Source organism: Momordica charantia (genome assembly GCF_013281855.1).
Source record: "Momordica charantia cultivar OHB3-1 chromosome 11 unlocalized genomic scaffold, Mcharantia_2.0 BLBB01000011.1, whole genome shotgun sequence".
In the NCBI taxonomy this organism is placed as follows: Eukaryota; Viridiplantae; Streptophyta; class Magnoliopsida; order Cucurbitales; family Cucurbitaceae; genus Momordica; species Momordica charantia.
In genome coordinates, this window is record NW_028275159.1 from 5,880,823 (window position 1) to 5,899,171 (window position 18,349).

At 36.0% G+C, this 18,349-nt stretch overlaps 3 protein-coding genes across 4 annotated transcripts; 1 reads left to right on the top strand and 2 right to left on the bottom strand.

Annotated features, from left to right (window-relative positions):
• On the bottom strand, positions 1-8,228 carry LOC111007409 (oligomeric golgi complex subunit). The gene is made up of 12 exons (XM_022279764.2): positions 7,774-8,228; positions 6,169-6,532; positions 6,039-6,091; positions 4,701-4,848; positions 4,471-4,578; positions 3,823-3,890; positions 3,028-3,151; positions 2,788-2,934; positions 2,372-2,635; positions 2,005-2,289; positions 1,365-1,511; positions 1-694 (listed from the first exon to the last, which is right to left on the bottom strand). The coding sequence occupies exons 2-12, from the start codon at positions 6,391-6,393 to the stop codon at positions 179-181; spliced, it is 2,085 nt and encodes a 694-aa protein (XP_022135456.1). The 5' UTR covers positions 6,394-6,532; positions 7,774-8,228; the 3' UTR covers positions 1-178.
• Positions 8,229-9,248: 1,020 nt separating this feature from the next.
• Positions 9,249-13,212, top strand: LOC111010731 (zinc knuckle (CCHC-type) family protein). Of its 2 annotated transcripts, XR_002601375.2 has the most exons (8): positions 9,249-9,568; positions 9,657-9,719; positions 10,316-10,470; positions 10,557-10,682; positions 11,236-11,437; positions 11,576-11,690; positions 11,781-12,709; positions 12,935-13,212. XR_002601375.2 is itself a non-coding variant. In XM_022284254.2 (7 exons), exons 1-7 carry the CDS (start codon positions 9,344-9,346, stop codon positions 12,533-12,535), a joined length of 1,641 nt encoding a protein of 546 aa, XP_022139946.1. In that variant the 5' UTR covers positions 9,249-9,343; the 3' UTR covers positions 12,536-12,848. The 2 variants fall into 2 exon arrangements, 1 of the variants encoding a protein (XP_022139946.1); XM_022284254.2 differs by lacking the exon at positions 12,935-13,212 and having other exon boundaries at positions 11,781-12,848.
• Positions 13,213-14,084: 872 nt separating this feature from the next.
• LOC111010971 (F-box family protein) lies at positions 14,085-17,736 on the bottom strand. The gene is made up of 9 exons (XM_022284572.2): positions 17,492-17,736; positions 17,103-17,306; positions 16,947-17,020; positions 16,752-16,824; positions 16,499-16,609; positions 16,104-16,278; positions 15,887-16,005; positions 14,422-14,482; positions 14,085-14,324 (listed from the first exon to the last, which is right to left on the bottom strand). The coding sequence occupies exons 1-9, from the start codon at positions 17,567-17,569 to the stop codon at positions 14,254-14,256; spliced, it is 966 nt and encodes a 321-aa protein (XP_022140264.1). The 5' UTR covers positions 17,570-17,736; the 3' UTR covers positions 14,085-14,253.
• Between the last annotated feature and the right edge of the window lie 613 nt (positions 17,737-18,349).

Consider the following 18,349-nt stretch of genomic DNA (forward strand, 5'->3'; position numbering starts at 1 on the left):
TTAACAAGAACGAGTATATTGGTAGCCTGATCAGGTAATAGATCTTGACCACATTCTGTACAACATACAGCAGTTTAATCTATAACTTTGACTCGGAAGAATAATAGTAAATAGCAAATTATTCATTGGGATGATATTTCAAATCAAAATATAATGTCCTACAAAAACCTTTATAGTTCTATATTCCCAAAATTGTTCTTATCTGGTCTGGAGGATGCCTTGCAAGTGACTTGGGGTCCGAGTAGCCATTGTCAGGATCCATGATTGCCTCGTAAATAAGCTCGTAAGCTTCGGCAAGTGATCGAGCCACTTGAATACAGGCTTCCGACCGCAACTTGGGAACCTGCAATAGCTCGAACTCTGGAAGTGAACTCTCACTTCCCAGAACAAGCCCAAAGAAAGCCTTCAAGCTCTCTGAAAGTGAAGCCGGGGACGTGTCTTCAATCTCCGCCAACGGCAGCCCATTTGCTGCATCGCCTGCTTCTGAACTTCTACGAAAATATGTCATCTTCTGAGATAAGCCGCATCTTCGTAAGATTGCGTCAACTTCTTTTTCTACGAGCACGCTTAAGTGATTAATTATCATCCCTCCAAGTTTCTTGACATATTCAGATGCAACCTCATGTCCAGATAACGGTTGTTGGATGGCGCACAGACAGTTGATGAGGAAGATCTTAGAAGGTGTTTCAGTGTCCTGTCTCAGAAGATAGAAAACCAATATTTCTCAGATGGAAAAATTTATAATAATCTATACCATTGACAACAAAAAGAGGTATAGGAGTGTCAAAAAATCCAATAACCCGAAAACCCAATCAACCCAACCCATACAGTTTGGGTTAGATTATAAACTTATTTAGTTTGTTTCGAATCAATGAAAACTCTATGAGTCAGGTTTGGTTCAAGGGTTCACTCAAAATAAATTTGGGTTTAACCGACTTATTATTATTTTTTAAACCATTTTTTTACTTACCATAAAATTATACATAGAATATATTTATTTCATTCAATAATTCTTTATGAATTATTTATTCTCCAACCGCTTTTAAAAATAACTTTTTAAGTTTTTGGAGGGTAATTTTTCACAAATAAAATGTTGACTTAGAATCTTGATTAAACGTTTAAGATATTGGCATTTACTTTTTTGTTTTTTGTTATATAATATATTTGAATGAGCGACTCGAATGATCCGAATCTACCCAACCCAAATATTTTATGTTAGATTCGGTTGGGTTCATTATTTAATAAAGGTTGTTTGGGTTGAGTAGATTTACAACCTGAACAATTGTGTTATGTCTAAAAAGCATTTCAATCCGACTCAACTCAATCCATGAACACCCCAAGGTAGAAGAAGAGGTCATGCAAACCTGAGATGCTGGAGCAGGGCTGCTTTGGGACAATAGTGCATCTACTGAAGATTTACTATTCTGGCTAGAATCAGAGTTCGTCCTACCTCTTCTTGATATGTGGCCAGCTCCCTTGGACTTGTGAGCCTCTGCTGCTTGCTCACACATCTGCAATAATTGAAATAACAAAATCAAACATATTAGAGGCGCCCGAGACACGGAACCATTGTCCTCTATGAACAATAAGAACAAGTTTTTACATTTAGGGGATGTGAATATGTTCTAATATAAGTGAAAAAGTTAAACAGCAGTCATAGCAGCCAAATCAAGTAGAAGCATCAATCCATTCAAATAAAGGAAAAGTTAACATTTTTGTTCGAGGAAATTTTCCTATGGTAGGCTCAGAAAACATAGCTGACCAGTTTGATCGTGTTTTTCTAACTGCTATAAGCATCACTTGAAGAATTTGGAACACATCCCACGGGGCACAATAAAGTGGACAATTTTTTTAGCAAACAAGCGTTAGGATTTCTCTACTGGAAAGTGGAACATGGTTATTTTCCTAAAACACAGATTCTATATTTTACACATTTTATAGAATGTCAGGAGCAGAGCTAAAAGATTCAATGTCTTCGGGACTAACTCATAATACAAAACAAACCTGAATTATGGGATCAAGTAAAGCAGATAACACCGGCTCAAAAGCAGCCTTTTTCCCTGAAGCTGGAACCATCATGCTATTATAAGTATCGATTATTTCCAGCAGCACAGAAGCTCCTTCTCTAACTGCCAGTGGTGGAGCGAGATCAACAGCAACAAAGGAAGGAAATCTCAAAAGCTTCTCCCCTCTACTTTTAAGGATATCAAAAAAAGTCTTCTGAGCGGCATCATTTAGCATCCACAGGGTATTGCATAGAGCCGTATCTCTTCCAAGCAAATCTGAAATCTAAAACTCAACGGACAGTTATAACAAAGAAAATAAAAGTTGAGGGAATGTTGTAATTCATATTAATAGAACCTCCACTCACCGTATAGCTGTAAAACTCCAGGGTGTTGCTGAGTTTATATGAAATAATCAGAGATGGTTGAGACTGCAGCACTTGCTCAACTCTCACTTTAAACGGCCGGCAAACTCCTTCAAAAATTCTATCCAAAACAAAGGTTAGGTCATTTTCTGTTTTTCCAGATTCATTCTCCAACTTCGTGGAGAACCTGTTGGCAGTTGGTCCAGCATCAATTACTGCATCTGGATCTAGTAGTATATGTACAAGCTCACGCTCAGATGCCAATGCCTGCATAAAAAATAGGTCAGCATTCAGGTAAACAATCAAAATACACATCCTCATCTTTTTTGGATAATCATTCCAGAATCGCAAGGGTCCTAATTGGTATAATTAGTAGAGCTATAGAATGTACTAAACCAACTAAAAGGTCCGTTTCATACCTGATGCAGCCACCCTAACATGTCCCCAACATAACGTAAAGGATCATGAGCATGTACTTCAATAGGTCGAGGCAGGCCACCTGGTCCTCCACGTGTAAGAGCACTGATAAACCTCCTAAATAATGCATTGTGCCTCATATTTGCAACCTACAACATTAGTTAAAATTTTAATGGGGGGAAAAAAGAGGGGAGGGGGTGGGCGACATAATAATATCCACTATCGATGAACAATTATGTCACCTCCTCAGCACAATACTTGAAAAGGACGGGCCTTTCCCTAAGACAGCGAACAGCTGTTTTCAATAGTTCACTGACTTCGGGATTATCACTTTCTCCTAGACTCCTGCACTCTGTCTGAACCCACCTGGAATAAGAGTCATGCATTACCAAAGAAGTCTATGCATCTCCATCATAACGTGAATAAGCGACACAACGAAACAACTTAGTCCCTCTACAGTCCAACATCATTACCAAAATAACACGAAAAACAAAGACATTAACGACCACCAGTTAAAATTTTATAAGGTAGTAAAAGGAAAAGTTATAAAAGCTTTTTTTTTTTTTTTGTGAATATCAATTATACGCCTTCTTGGTGGGCTTAAATACGCAAGAAGATTTTTTGTAATTACAGTATGTTTTTTATTATGCAAGATTGGAAAGTTGTAATTGTATAGTCTTGAGGGGAGGGTTCTCTCTACCCTCCGCCTTTAGGTTTTCTTCCCTTTTTTGGGTTTCATGGTTGATATATATTACATCTTTGTTTCTTATAAAAAAAATAATAAAATAATAAAAAGAAAAAGAAAAAAACCTTATTTTTATAGACATGCCTTGTTTAGATGGCATTCAAAACTCCAAAACATCTTTTCTGGATAGCAGACATTCTCAGAAGTCAGAACAATTGAAATACAATTAACAGTTGAGTGAACACATATAACAATATACACTCATTCAGCCGGACAATAAAATATTCAGCAAGTTTTAAAGAATTGTAGTTTTAGAATATATGTAGAAAACAATCAATTCAAAGCAGCTCACCTGCACAGCCGCTCATATGCTGCTTCTTGGTATACTGCCATCATATCCATCAGCTCCAAACCTGCACGCTGCATTGAAGTTCCCGACTATTAGCATAATAGAGAATATTTTTCTAGAAAACATCCAATAGCACATGTAACCTTTTTTTTTATTTTAGCATTTTTTAATAAAATATTCATGATGAAGATTCGTCTTTTGAAGTTACTTTTAAGAATGCCCGGCTTAGAACTATTGAAAAATCAAATGTTTAAAACCCTGAACCTTGAAAAGAATGAAAATTTTCATCTTCAATCACACATCTAACACATTCATACTTCTCATGTTAAGTCATTCCAACACACCAGGCGAAAGTAAATAGTGTGCGGAGGTCAAACAAAAAGTGATAATCATGCATCATTTAACAACAAAATTGCCCAGTATTATCAAATACGTGGGTGCTTCATCACTTAGTTTAGCTTTAAATGTAAGACGAAGTGTGTCAATTACTCTTCATAATGACAGTGAAAGTGCCCATAATTTATTAAAACTCAATTGTATCCAAAAGCATGGCCATCAAATATATTTGCAGCGGAGCAGAGTGATTTGCAAGCCACATATATCATCGATTTGTCCCTCACATGTGTGTTAGTCAGAGAAAAAGAGAGATACCTGGTGATGTGTTCTTAGAAGTGTTTTGCAATTAGCATGAATTTCTTGAACATGGGAAAGAGCCTTGAAAAACTTTTCATTTAGATCTTCATGCCTCAATGCATTTATCTGTGGATATGCCAGGGAGTAAAAGGAAGTATTTATTACATCATTCAAGCTAAATTTCATTATTCCATCCAGCTTGAAAATTAAACCCCAAAAAAAAAAAGAAAGAAAAGAAGAACTTCAACCTCTTCATTAGATATCTGATAATCACGAACAAAGCATGACACAATCTCTTGCCTCTGCGTAGTAATTTCAAGTTCCTGCTTTAGCCGCTCTGTGGTACTAATAATGTCCCCAATGCTAGCACTAGAACTATTTAAAGCCTTTGCAATTCTGTAAGAGATTCAATTTAAAACTGCATCATGATCTCATCTAATTCCGTTCTCTAAAATCAAAAGGTATTAGCAATCTGAGTTCATTTCAATTCGTGAAGATACATTAATCAAGGACTTAGGAAATTTATGGGAGAAAGGATCACTGAGATATATTTTTCCTTTTCTAAAGAGAAACTAAACAAACAAGTAATTTGTGAAATAATTCAGAAGTGACAGCAAAGGACACAGTTGGTTAGAAAACTAAAATCACCATTAAGGGCCTATTTGATCATCATTTTATTTTCAGTTTTCTACTTTTGAAAATTAAGCTTATAAACGTTACTTCCACCTATGTGTTTCTTTATTTGTTATCTACTTTATAAAAATGTTTTCAAAATCTAAGCCAAATTTTGAAAACTAAAAAAGTAGTTTTTAATATCTTGTTTTGATTCTGGAATGTGACTAGGAATTAAAAATATTATTCTTCAGAAAGGTGAATTAGCATACCTAAAAAATGGCAAGGAAGCAACCTAATTTATCTAAAACTAACGATACCAGCCCCCGTATTAATCCAACCAGAGTCTTAAATGAGTATTATTCTGTTTTTTTTTCCTTTTTACTTATAATTATCTGTCTAGTAAAATAAGCAAAAGCCACAACACCTCGTGATCCAAATAAATAACTTGACTCTCTTTCCAAGGAATTCACACATTCTGAAGCTTCGAGTAAAGTTAAAAACGCCAAGGGACTAATATATTTAACATTAACTTGTATGCAAAATTTTTATTCTGAATAATTGGTTTAATGACTAGATACGACTCCATGAGCTGCACAGTACATGAGATTCTTCCTACACTAAATTTGCGTCATATTTCGAATTTGGATACTACTAATCATCATTTCAAACCCCTCGGCAGTCTATTCTATGGTTATGACAATAGATCACGCCAAGTTCACATAAACAAGGTTTTGGTAAATAAAGCCAGGTTCAAGCCCATACGACTGAGAAGGCAAGAAGTGAGAACATTCAAAAGCCATATCACCTCGGGAATTCATTTTATATATAGCTCCAAATGCAGATTAAGTATAGATCTTACCGACTGAGAGTGAAAACGCAGTGAATTGATACAGATTGCAGCTAAAACACCAAGAGACTGAAAGAAAACACAAGGAACCGAAAGAAGTAAATCTACGGAAGCGGGGTTTTACCTATCGCAGCAATCGGCAAGAACATTGACCTCCTCCTCGACGCGATCCAACGCCTGATTGGCGGAGAAATCGACATAGAACATAAGCAAGCGAGACGAGTAATTGGCAACTGAATTGGAACGGGAAGTACCTGCTGAGCAGTATCGGATGCGCGAAGAAATTCGATGTTGATGGACAGAGAGCGCTTCTCGATGGTGGATCTGAGGTTGCGACGATTTTGAGGGTTGTTGTCAGTGTAGAAAGTGGAGAGGGTGTTGAGGGAACCGAGAACCTCCGGCGTATCAGTCCTTGATTCCAACACTTTCTTCAGCTTCCGAGAGAGTCCCGGCGCGAGGCCCGCCATTGTTGTCCCCATTTCTCTTCTTTTCTCTCTCTCTCAGATCTCTGTCTCGCGATGTTCTGTTTGTTCTTTCCCTCAGCTCCCGCCTTCTTCGTCTTGCAGTGACTGTGATCCCGATGACGGTTGAACCCACAAACGACGCCGTTGCGCAATACTTCGTAATTTGCACAATTGGTCATTCATAAACGTAGGGCCCAAGTGACTATTTTTCAAAATATTTTTTCCCTCTCTCTCTCACCTCTTAACTTTTTAGAAAAAAAATATTTGTTAAAAAATATTTTCTGTCTTTTATTTTTCTAAATTAACAATTTAGTCCATGAATTTTAGTTTGTAACGATTTAGTCCCTGTATTTTCATTAAATTAACAATTTAGTCTCTCAAGTTTAGTTTGTAATGATTTGATCCTTATAGTTTAAAATTTGTAACAATTTAATTTCTATCGTAACAAAATTTATTAAAATCAAGTGTTAAATTTTATCCTATAACAATTTAATCTTTTTAATTATAAACATATTTTGTTCATCAATCTATACATATAAGAAACTTTACAAACAAGGTTCAAGGACTAAATCATAATCAACTTTAAATTACAATGGCTAAATTGTTATCAATTCGAAAGTACAAAACAAAATCGTTACAAACTAAAATTCGTTCACTAAATTGTTACCTTAACAAAAGTACAAGAACCAAAAGTAAACCTCCTCAGTATTTTATTTAGGTTACGGTTGGACAACATATGAAATCTATTGTCGATGTGGAGGCATGCCTTAAAATTACGTTCATGTTGGTATAACAGATGAGATATTTTTTAATGAATTATGATTTCTATAAACTCTTCTATCGCTACAAAACATGATAATTTATTTTTTAATGAGAGATTCGAATAATCGAACTTAAGATATATTAAAGTTAACCGATTGAATTAAACTTTGATAGATTATTTTCATCACTCTCTCATGGTACTACTTCACTATCGATCGACTAGAAGTATTGAATATCTACTATGTCTATTATAATAAATAAAAGAAAAGTGACTGGTAATAAAAATTAATTTATTGTTCTTACAACTCTCAATATTATTCATCGAAATTATTGCTATGTAGTTTTTTTTTTTTTGATAGCTTGATTCAAAAACTTATAAAATTGTACTTGATATGTAAGTTTAGTCTTTTAGAGTTCTAATTTTGTGTTTAATACATCTATTCGACTTTGTAGAAGGTAGTCCTTGATTCAATCACAAAAAATGAGAGGTACTGTAAATAAAAATGTTCCACAATACTTTTAAACATGAAATTTAATAAAGTAAAATATAGTTCATTGACAATATAACATGGCTTCTTCATCTTCTTCTCCAAACTAAAATTGAATGCAGTTAGGGTTTACTATTTACTCTACCTTTGGAAGCACAGATAATTTCCCCCAAACAGATCGTTCACGTGAACCCCTCCATTCTTCAATCTCCTCACAGCTCCACTCCACGAAGCCCTAAATCGAGCAAACAACGCTCTGCTTCGCCTCCGCAGGTACTTTCTCAACCCTGGAACCGACACCTTCTTCAATCGTCTTCTACCTCCGCCCAATCTCCTGAACTTGTTCCAGTTCCATACCCCTTCCAGAATCGCGTGATTTATTGTATCTTCTTCTCCGTCGCTTCGGTGATTTCGCATTGTTCGCAGCCTGCGATATCGAAATCTGGCGCCGGAAGCCATGATTCCGAACGGAGGAAGTAGGATTCGGAGTCTGGTTCTGTTTCTGATACGCGCGTCGCCATTGTTGTTGTGGAGTGAAAATGCTGTGAGAGTTAATGCGAAGGGGGAAGAGCCTGAATTTGTAGGTAATGGCAAATGATAGTCGGTGTCTGGAATTTCGTATTTATTTTAGGCCAAACGTACAAAATATTCACCAATTTTAGAATTTTTTTTAATTCATCGAAAAAAAAAAGTTTTTTTAGTATAAACAAATATATATTTAAGTTGACACATAAGTATTTTGCTATTTTGAAATTAGTTAAAAGTTCTTAGTGTTAATATTGTCTTGTATTTATCAAAAAAATTTCCTAAAGTGTGCCGACTTCGATTTACTCATTTTGTCAAATTCATGAATATATAAAAATGTTGATGAAAATGTGTACATATTGACGAAAATTTAATATCCTAATTAATTTTTAACTATCTTTAGTACAACAAAATGTGGAAATAGAGATTCGACCTCTAACTTATAAAAAATGAACCATATGCCCAAACTCATATTAACATCAATTCGTTTATTATGCTTTTAAAATTCTTATTCCTACTCTTAGTATATTAAAATTTATTAAAAGATTATCATAATACATGAAATTCAATTCATCTATCACCAAAATTCAAGTCGTTATTCAACAAAATTCATGTATTCCAAATAACATATCTAACCAATTTGTCTGGGTGTCTAAATATATCAATAAAATCCTACTTAAATGATACATAATCATTTTGTTAATAAATTTAACAAGGTTATTTTTTTTTAAATACGTCATTGTAAATTTTGTATGTATATAAAATAAAATATTTAAAAGATCAGGACCATTTAGTATATTTAATTTTTATATTATTCGTCACGAGCATAGCTCAATAGTTTACTCAAGGTATCTTGCTCCTTCTAGACTTCCTTATGGGTCGGATCTGAGGTCAGATATTCAATCTTCATCCTCATGTTTGTCATGCTAGAAAAAACTTTTATGTTATTTTAATACATAAAAAATGATGGATTATAGAGTATTGCTTTTTATTAATTCGAAAAATAAATATAAAATGCGGTGTCTTATGGGCCCAAATTGAATGTGACTGGGCCGCAGGCCCATGAGTTAGAAGACTGGAAAAGCAAGGCCGAGGAAGTGCCGAGGACATAGTAGTAGAGTACCGAACGAACCGTCGAAGGCGACGGCGACGGCGAAGAAGCGTGGAATTTGCAGTGGCGGCGACGGAGAATGGACGGAGAGGAAGGCGGAGGGATAAGGCTGAGTAAAAGGTTCTCCGACAAATCTGGATCCGGCGAAGTCGATTACAAGACCAAGGCCGGCACCGCTTGGAGCCATTCGTATCTCAATCAGAAGCCATGGCATCCTCTCTCGTATCCCAATCAGCGCCGCAAATGGATCGCCGAGCAGACTCACTCCCAGCGAGAGAAGCGCGCTGATGAAGTTGCTCGCGAGGTTAATTTTATGCCCCTTCTCTTGTTTTCGATTACATGAGAGTTTTCTTCTTCGTTTTATCCTCAACTTGTGCATTTTCTGTGTGCAGTATGCTCAAGAGCAGGAGTTCTTTCGCCAGACCGCTCTCGTCTCCAAGAAAGAGAAGGAAAAGGTTTACCTAGTCATTTTTTGTTTTTGTTTTTTTCGCTTTCTGATGTTTTCCTCTTTAAGCTGATGCAAAATTTCATATAGTGTTGTATTGAAGTTATACAGGTTAATGATATGTAGTAATTATGGAGATAAATTGATGGGCTGATGTTTGTCTCTTTTCTCGTCATCATTTTTTCATTCAGTTACGTTTCGTTATTCCGATTGCTGGTTTCTTATGTACCAAAATTTGAGAAGGTTTTCTATGGCTCTTGGCTAGGTTCTTGTGAGGTGGCTCTCTCTTCTTTCAAATTTCATATGTATATTTTTTTTCTCGTTTGTCATAAAAAAAGTGGGAAAGAAAACCTCGCTGATGGCAGTTGCAATGCCAGAGTTGACATTAATGATGGTGAAGATATACTTGAAAATTTTTCTTGCACCGTTGTTCTGCTAATTTTTTATTTGATTTGATGACAAACTTTGTAGTTCATTACGAAAATAGATAGTGTACTGTAATTTTCTTCCATTTATTATTTAATAAACTGTCACGAATCGTTTCTATGCTTATTGTTTATGGAGAATTTTTGGCCATGTATGCTGAGATCTTTGTTTGATTATTAGTTGGAGATGATGAAAGCGGTTAGTTTTATGTATGTACGACCACCTGGTTACAATGCTGAAAGTGCAAAAGCTGCTGAGATTGCTGATGATAGGAAGAAACAAGACGGCGATAACCCTTCTCACGATTTGCCCAAGGATGGCTCTGCCAATGAAAGGTAGTGGGAAAGGAATATTCACTGTGAAACATGCGGGAAGTGTTCTTTTCTCCTCAAGGCAAACAAGATTTATCTTCTTCTTGCAGGCCACCAGAATCGTCAGCCACAGTCGGTAGGGACCCTGGTGAGAAAAAGAAGCCGAGGCCGAAAGATGTTTTTGGGCGTGCTTTGCCAACCGAGGAAGAATTTGAAGTCTTAAAAAATGCTCCTCGGTAAGCTGGTCGTGTGCTGCGATAATGAAAATAAGTACCACTTTGAGTTTGTATGTTGCAAACTCTTTCCTTGTCGTTTGGATGGAATTATTTATTTAGCAGTTAGCATAAAGGCAATAAGTGACTATGGGTCATTTTTTTCGGTAGAGAGGATAAAATGTTATTGATGGTTTGCCTATTACCCTTTGACCTTATAGTCTGGAATACAGTTTTCAGGAACATCTGTAGTTAGTTTGATTTTCAATTGACTTCACACAACGTCAAATTCTTCACATTATTATGAATGGATGTCTGCTTATTCTTTTGTCTACTTAAAATATACTGGAGGGTCCTCATCGGAAAAGAATTTGAAAATGCATGTTGTTATACTCAGAGTTTAGCAAGTAAGCCACCAAATAAGCTGCCAAACAGCCAATGAATAGTTTTGCGCGTGTACATTATTATTGAGGTATCAAATTCACAGTTAACTGGCGTTATGTAAATTTAGTTTGTTAAGTTCTGTACCAAATTCTTATTTGTTTGAGATTTACGGCTAATTTTTGTCTGATTTCAGGATGGACACAGGTGTTTTTGCAAGAGTAAAACCATTTGGAGTAGAAGTACGCAATGTAAAATGTGTAAGATGTGGGATCTATGGTCATCAAAGCGGTGACCGTGAATGTCCGTTGAAGGATGCTATAATGCCCAACGAAGAAAGCCGATTGAAAAGAGATGACCCCTTAACCACCATACTTGCCCATGCTGATAACAGTGAGGCTAGTATTTTGATGACTGAGAAATTATTTTACAGTGTGTATACTATTTGCAATATGCTGACATTAATATGCCTTTGCTTTTGATCTATTATTGATTAAATTTGTTATCACGTGCTTTCTTTTCCACATTATTTACAGCCTCTGAAGTGGGAGTTGAAGCAGAAACCGGGAATTAGTCCTCCCCGTGGAGGGTTTAATCCTGATGATCCAAACCAGCAAATAGTTGCCGAGGACATATTTGATGAGTATGGAGGTAGATGCTTTGTTCACCATGACAATCTTTTAAATTTGAATTTTTTCCCCCTATTTAGCTGGTAACTTATCTTTCCTATCTAATCTGTAGGCTTTCTCAGCGGTGGTATCGTCCCGGAATTACTGTCCAATTTTTCAAGCAAACCCAAGAAAAAGAAGTCTTCGAAGGAAAGCTCACGGAAAAAGTTCCTGTCATCACCTAGAAGAAAAGCAAAGGATCTAGAAGATAACGAGAGAACGTCAAAGAAGAAAAATAAATCTAAAAGAAAGAAACAAATCAGTAGTGAATCAAGTTCAGAAACTTCAGAGTCTGATAGGCGTGATAGAAGGAATAAGCATAAGGCTTCCTATTTGTCTGATGATTCCAACTCCGAAATGCATCTTAGGACTAAAAAACATAGAAGGAAGCATTTATATACTTCTGATGTTTCCAACTTTGAGCGGCATCGTATTTCTGATCGATATTGCCCTGAACCAAGTACATCGGATATTTCAGAGTCTGAGAGGCATGATAAAGGAAGGAAACGCAAGGATTCTTATTCCTGTAGGAAGCTGGAGTCTGGATTAGAACATAGATCAGCCAGAAAAAACCAGTCATATTCTTCTGAAGATTCCGACTTTGAGAGGCATCAAAGAAATGGTAAAAGCAGATCCAAACACACTTCGTCGAGAGGTCTCCATTCTGATAGTCATCATTTAAATAGCAAAATGAGACACAGGAGGTCGCACTCGTCTGATGATTCAGAAACGAAGAGGCATCAAAGAAGTAAATGCCGAAAGCATAATTACTCATCAGATGATTATGATCAGGAGGGACATGATAGAGTTAAGAAGAGAAAACATTAGCGTATCTTTGCTATGTGTATATTCAGAACCTTGGGTCAGTTTGATTGTTCATCATGTTTGAGATTGGTCTCGACTGGGGCGATACGGTACAGAACGAGCAAAGATGTGAAGCCTTCCAAATCTGGTCGGAGCTTAGTATTTCAAAATAAGACTGCAAGTTGTTTGTACTGGCAGGTAATCTAAAATTCGAATTGTTGAATATCTAACACTTCAGCTAATATGTTCTATTTGGTGATCACGCATTGGAGTTTGAATGCTCCCTTCATGATAAAAGTTATACAGAAGAAGAAATTAACTGATTGAGATTTGAGAATTAGATTAGAATATGATGTGGGTAATTTGTCGAGAGAACTTCTGGGAGTAAATGAAAGCTTCACCAACTCCCGGTCTCCATCTCAGGTTGGTGTAGCGTTCTCGTTTCACTTGAGAACTCGAGGACACACGAGGACACAAAGGTACAACCTATAAAACAGATCTTGTTCAAGTAAGATGTTTACCGTAGCTTGAATTTCGTTATCTACTATATTTTAGGCACTAGAGATTTGACCATCTTTCAACTGTGGTTTCTTCTGTATTGCTGGAAAACAAATTTGTTTGTTTGTTTGTTGAGATTAGAAGGAGAATCCAGCAATAACGATGAGGGTAGATAATTTAATGTATGAGTTGAATTTCTATTTTTTAGACAGACTAATAATAGGTAATTCTCAATTTAAAAAAAAAATTGTTTTTCTAACTTTGTTATGGGTAAATTGGATGAATTCCCTTTTTCGGACGTTGCATTTTTTATCCTCGTTTGAACAGGTAATGCCCATTGCACATATATTTAGGAATATAATATTAGTTATATTTTAAAATAGAATAATTTGGATTTTGTAAAGTTTGACGTAATTTTTTCGGCCACACGAACTATTCTTTTCTAGGGTGGAAAAAAAAGGTGAAAGAAAAAGAAGCAAAGTGACACCATTTTACTAAATAATACTCTTTTAGTAGGGATGGCAACGGACCGAGTTGGGGAGTCATCTCCATCCCCGTCCCGTTGGAGATTTTTTCGGTGGGATCGACAATCACAGACATGTATACTTTTTATATTTTTTTAGAAATATTTATTAATATTTTAATTATTTAAAAAAATATAAATCTTTTCTTTTATAGAATATTGTAAAATTCAATTAAATACAATTATTCAAATTAATATGATTATATATAAAAATATAAAATATTAAACGGGGACGGGATGGGATGGGAAGACCTTCCCCATTTCCATCCCCCGATTGGGTCGGGTACCTGTCGGGATCTAGTCCTGTACTTGTAGCAGTGGTATTGTCAACATTTAATCTTATTAAATTTTTGACAAGTAGAAAAATAAATATTTTTCTATTCTCAAAAAATTTAAAAGTTTATCAAATTTTTTTAGTAATGAACACAAACCAATAACAAGTGAACATAAAGAACACATATTAGTCGATGAACCTTTGCTTATCGATATCCGAAAAACATGACCATAATCTCTCATTGAAATTTACATGAGAGAGAGAGAGCAGGCTTTGGATGATGCAAGGAAGTTGATAAGATTATGTATATATATTTACCTAATTTAGTTACATAATCCACATGAAACTTAACTAATATAAACCCATACATAAAGATAAAGAGGCATACAGTCTCCTCTCAAAAAAAGAAATTGATGCCACCCAACTCCTTCAATTTCCAGTTTTGAATCAGCAGAACCTCAAAGTAGCTTCTAGCTCTGCCTCGTCGGCGCAGTTATAACCCAACAAGTAAGCTCGAGCTGCCACAAAATTAACATCTTAAATAACGATATGTATTGTTCAATCTAAACAAAAACACATACACAACAATAAACGATGATTATAGAGTAGTTGTACCGAAACGGCCCAAACCCATGAATGGTTCTGCCTCGTCGGTTACACCGCCTTGTTGCTGTTCCTGAAAGTGTTTCGATGCAACATCCAACAGAAATCGGTGAACTCAGAGAACAAAAACAAGCCATCTTACAAGATGAAGACATGAAAAGATATTAGACGCTAAGCATTATGAAATGGAATCTCAGGTTGCATAACAGTTGAAAGAATACTAAAATTAGGCCAAGCATTTATGATGTTGGATGTGTAGAAAATAAGTATACCATGTCAAGGTGGTCAGTAATTTGAACTGGAAAATGACAAGATACACACCAACTGCACAATATTATCAATCCAAAGTATATATACTTCTGCCTCAGAAAGATGCAACCAGCACATCATAAAAGAATGATTCCCATCGTCCATGTGAAAACCATGTAATGCAATTTAAGAAAAAATAAAATAAAAATAACAAGAATAAGTTACATCTTTTATAGGATTCCAGCATGGAAACAAGGAAGCAAGAAGTTTCCCCCAACCAAGAATTGGAGGAACAAAACCATCTTTTGCAAAATAGGAATGATATATATATATATTAAAATCAAACATCATAAAAGTTAAATGAGGAAGGCATTTTTTCACTGCAAAGAATTAGAAAAAATATGCAGGAAATATAATCAATTTTTACGTTATTACTCCATTCTAGTTTGTACCTCTTGGGCAGAAGCCCTATCCTTAAGGCAAATTAGAGCTCAGACATGATTGAGACTTAAAGCATGATCAAATAAACATGTCTTAATCTAATAATTTAAACCAAGTGGTGAAACATGGTATTAGTACACGAGGTCTCAAGTTGCAAATTTTGCAATGTTGTTTTCTTTGTTTCATATATCTGCATGTTGAAGAACCTTGTGAATCTACTAACACTCGAGCTTACATGTAAGGGTGAGAATATATGATCAAAGTCATCCGACTCCAACAAATTAAAATTTTGGGTATCAAAACAGGAAGTCATAGTTTCAAATCCCAACCATTCATTCCTCACATGTTAAATCAAACAAATATTCAAGCCTAAATGTGAAGGGAAGTGCTGAACATATGTTAAATGATTAAATTTACATTGACCTAATAGCTTAAGCCTGTTGATAAGTTGATATAAAGCTTAAATTACTAGTGTACTCAATTGAGACCTTCAAGAATAAACAAAAAAGGTAAAGAAGCTTAATCTAGAGCTGGCTACTGCAGTCGGTAGAAGAACAAGTCATAAGTTAGAGGCCTTCAACTTTGGTTTCATGTTCAGAAACAAATCATAGGCCTTCGACAGACCAAGTAAAAGGGTGGCAAAATCTCTATTATCTTCCTAGTGAACAACCAATAAAAATCCCATTTTATAGTCTCGCACTATTTTCAGTAGTGAGCCCTCTGATAGGAAGTTAGATAGCAGAAGAAAGATCTGGGTCAGTAACATTGGAAAGAGGTTTGTACTCACAGTATCTGGTTCCATAGAATCTGGCAAAAGCAGCGTGTCAAAGCAGTGTCCAGATATTCTGCAGACAAGTTGTTCATCGTTCAGGTCCATAATGACTTCTCTGCATGTGTCATCACATACTGGGAATAAAATATGCGACTCATCAATTATGCAGGTAAGGAAGCCACTGGGTAATCTACGATCAAATTTTAATATAAAATAGAAAAAAATATCCTACCATGAACAAGTCCAGTCTTTTCACATACAAATGCATCTCCAATTTGGTAATATGAACATGTTTCTCCTGAGCAAGTGTGATCTACGACTATCTTGTCAGTCAACCCCCTGCTGCTTTTCCATGTAGATACTTGATCAGCCACGGTCCTATCAAGAATTATTTGGTCATCCTGCACCTGCACATGCTCAATGTCAATGGTTTTTTTCTATTCTCGGGAAAATAGAATTAGTAAAGACTAAGGAGGGAGATAATCTAGGACAAAATCTATAACGGATGTTGGGTTCCAAGCAAACCATGCATGAACCTTTATTCAACCCTATCTTTAAACATGAGGATAAAGAAACTATATGAGCAATTCTTCTGCAAAGTTAAGAACTCGAATGGAAACCAGATACCTGCGAAAGAAGAGGAGCTTGGCTTCTTTTTGCTGCTTGCATTTGGATGTAGTACTCTTTAAACTCAGAAGAGCAATCTCGAACCAGTTCGGTCATATCCTCTCCATCACGCTAGGATTTCAGAAAAAATGGGTGATTAGTAGTTCATCATCAAAAGGGGAATTAAATCAACTAATAAAACCCCCATAGTCCTCCCAGCTCACAAAGAATGATGGGAGATATAAGAGAATCGGTATAATACAAAAAGAAAAACCTGAATATAAAGTCTTTTCCAAGGACATTGGCGCAGCTTCTTGGTTGTCAACAGACCCCATCGCAGACAATATCTGCAGACGAATTGCCGGCATTAGTGTCCATGGACACAATGGAAATAGAATTTAAGTTTCGCTATAAAGAAGCGTACAGATCAAACACAAATAGATAGGATACATAAGGTGCCATTACTCACAATCTTCGCCATAATGATTCATCAGACGCCACAGAATTTAAAAACCGACAAACAAGTGAGCAGGAAATCAGATCCTGCACCAAAAGACGCAATTTAGGTGAAGAACAGAAATGGAGAGGGAGCATGCAAAGCAACAAAAAACACTCTCCACACTACCTCGGATGAGAGAAACTTCAGGATATGACGGAAGAGTTCCGGAGGAATTTTACTGAAAATTCCAGTCTCAATCCTCCCGGGAACGACGCCATTGGATTGAGAGGACGAAGTAGTGACGGAAGCTACCTCTCTTTCTACACTAGGGCTACTATGTTCGATTCGGACTCTCTTAGGTTTTGGTTCCTCCTCCGCGTTCACCTCTTCCTACAAATTTCCACATCCAATTTCATCACAATTCGACATAATCAACCCTAAACCAGCACGAACATGATAGAATTTGGAGAAAAAAATGAACAAGTTTGAATAACGCTCCTTAATTTTCTTATATTCTAACCGATTCGACTCCTTAAACAATATCAGATAAATGGATAAAGGAAAAGATACAAAACCTTGTCGGAGACCTCCGAGAGGACCTCTGATTCGAGGAATTGAGCCAAGAACTCGTCTTCATCGTCTGGAATGGCCATGTCACATCAAGCGACGTGGTTTGGATTTCGAACTCCGGCAAAGATCGGATTGTGAATAAGCCGATAAAATAATCTCAGTCGGCCGGTGACCGGAGCTGGCAGACGGCAGTTCCGGCCTTTAGAATGACGACCAACCCCCAATAACCCACCCGAAATCACGGGAACCGTACCAGGTGAGAACAACGAGACCATCCCGGGGCGAGACTCTTCGAATTGGGCCCAAGGCCCACACTTACAAGTTGGGTCGATGCCCATTACACCTAGAGTTGGGCTTACACTTGATGGGCCAACGACTCTGATTTTCAAAAATGTTGCGTTAAATATGTTTTTCTTTTTTTATGCATGTAGAAATAAGATGTTTGAGCACAAATGGTAGGTTTCTAAATAAAGTTGGAATATTATTGAATTATTTAATCAAATATAAAATAGTGAGAACTAAAACTGTACACCAAATCTAAAAGCTAAAACGATATATTTACAAATTAAATAAGTAAAAAAAAATTACAAACATAAATATAGAGCCTACAATTATATTTTCTTTTCAAATATGTAGGAATGACGGTTTGGATATTTTATCTTATGGTTGATTTCCTAAACAAATTGAATTGCAGTTAGATAAACTAAATATTTAAATATTTTTTAGAGCGAAAAAAAAAACAAATATACTAAAAGTAAATTAAATTTTAAGAATGAGGGGTGGTTAAGGAGTCATAATTTTAGAAGAAAATATTTTCAATAGGAAAAATGGTCGGAATTGTTAATTATATATGTCATCTATCG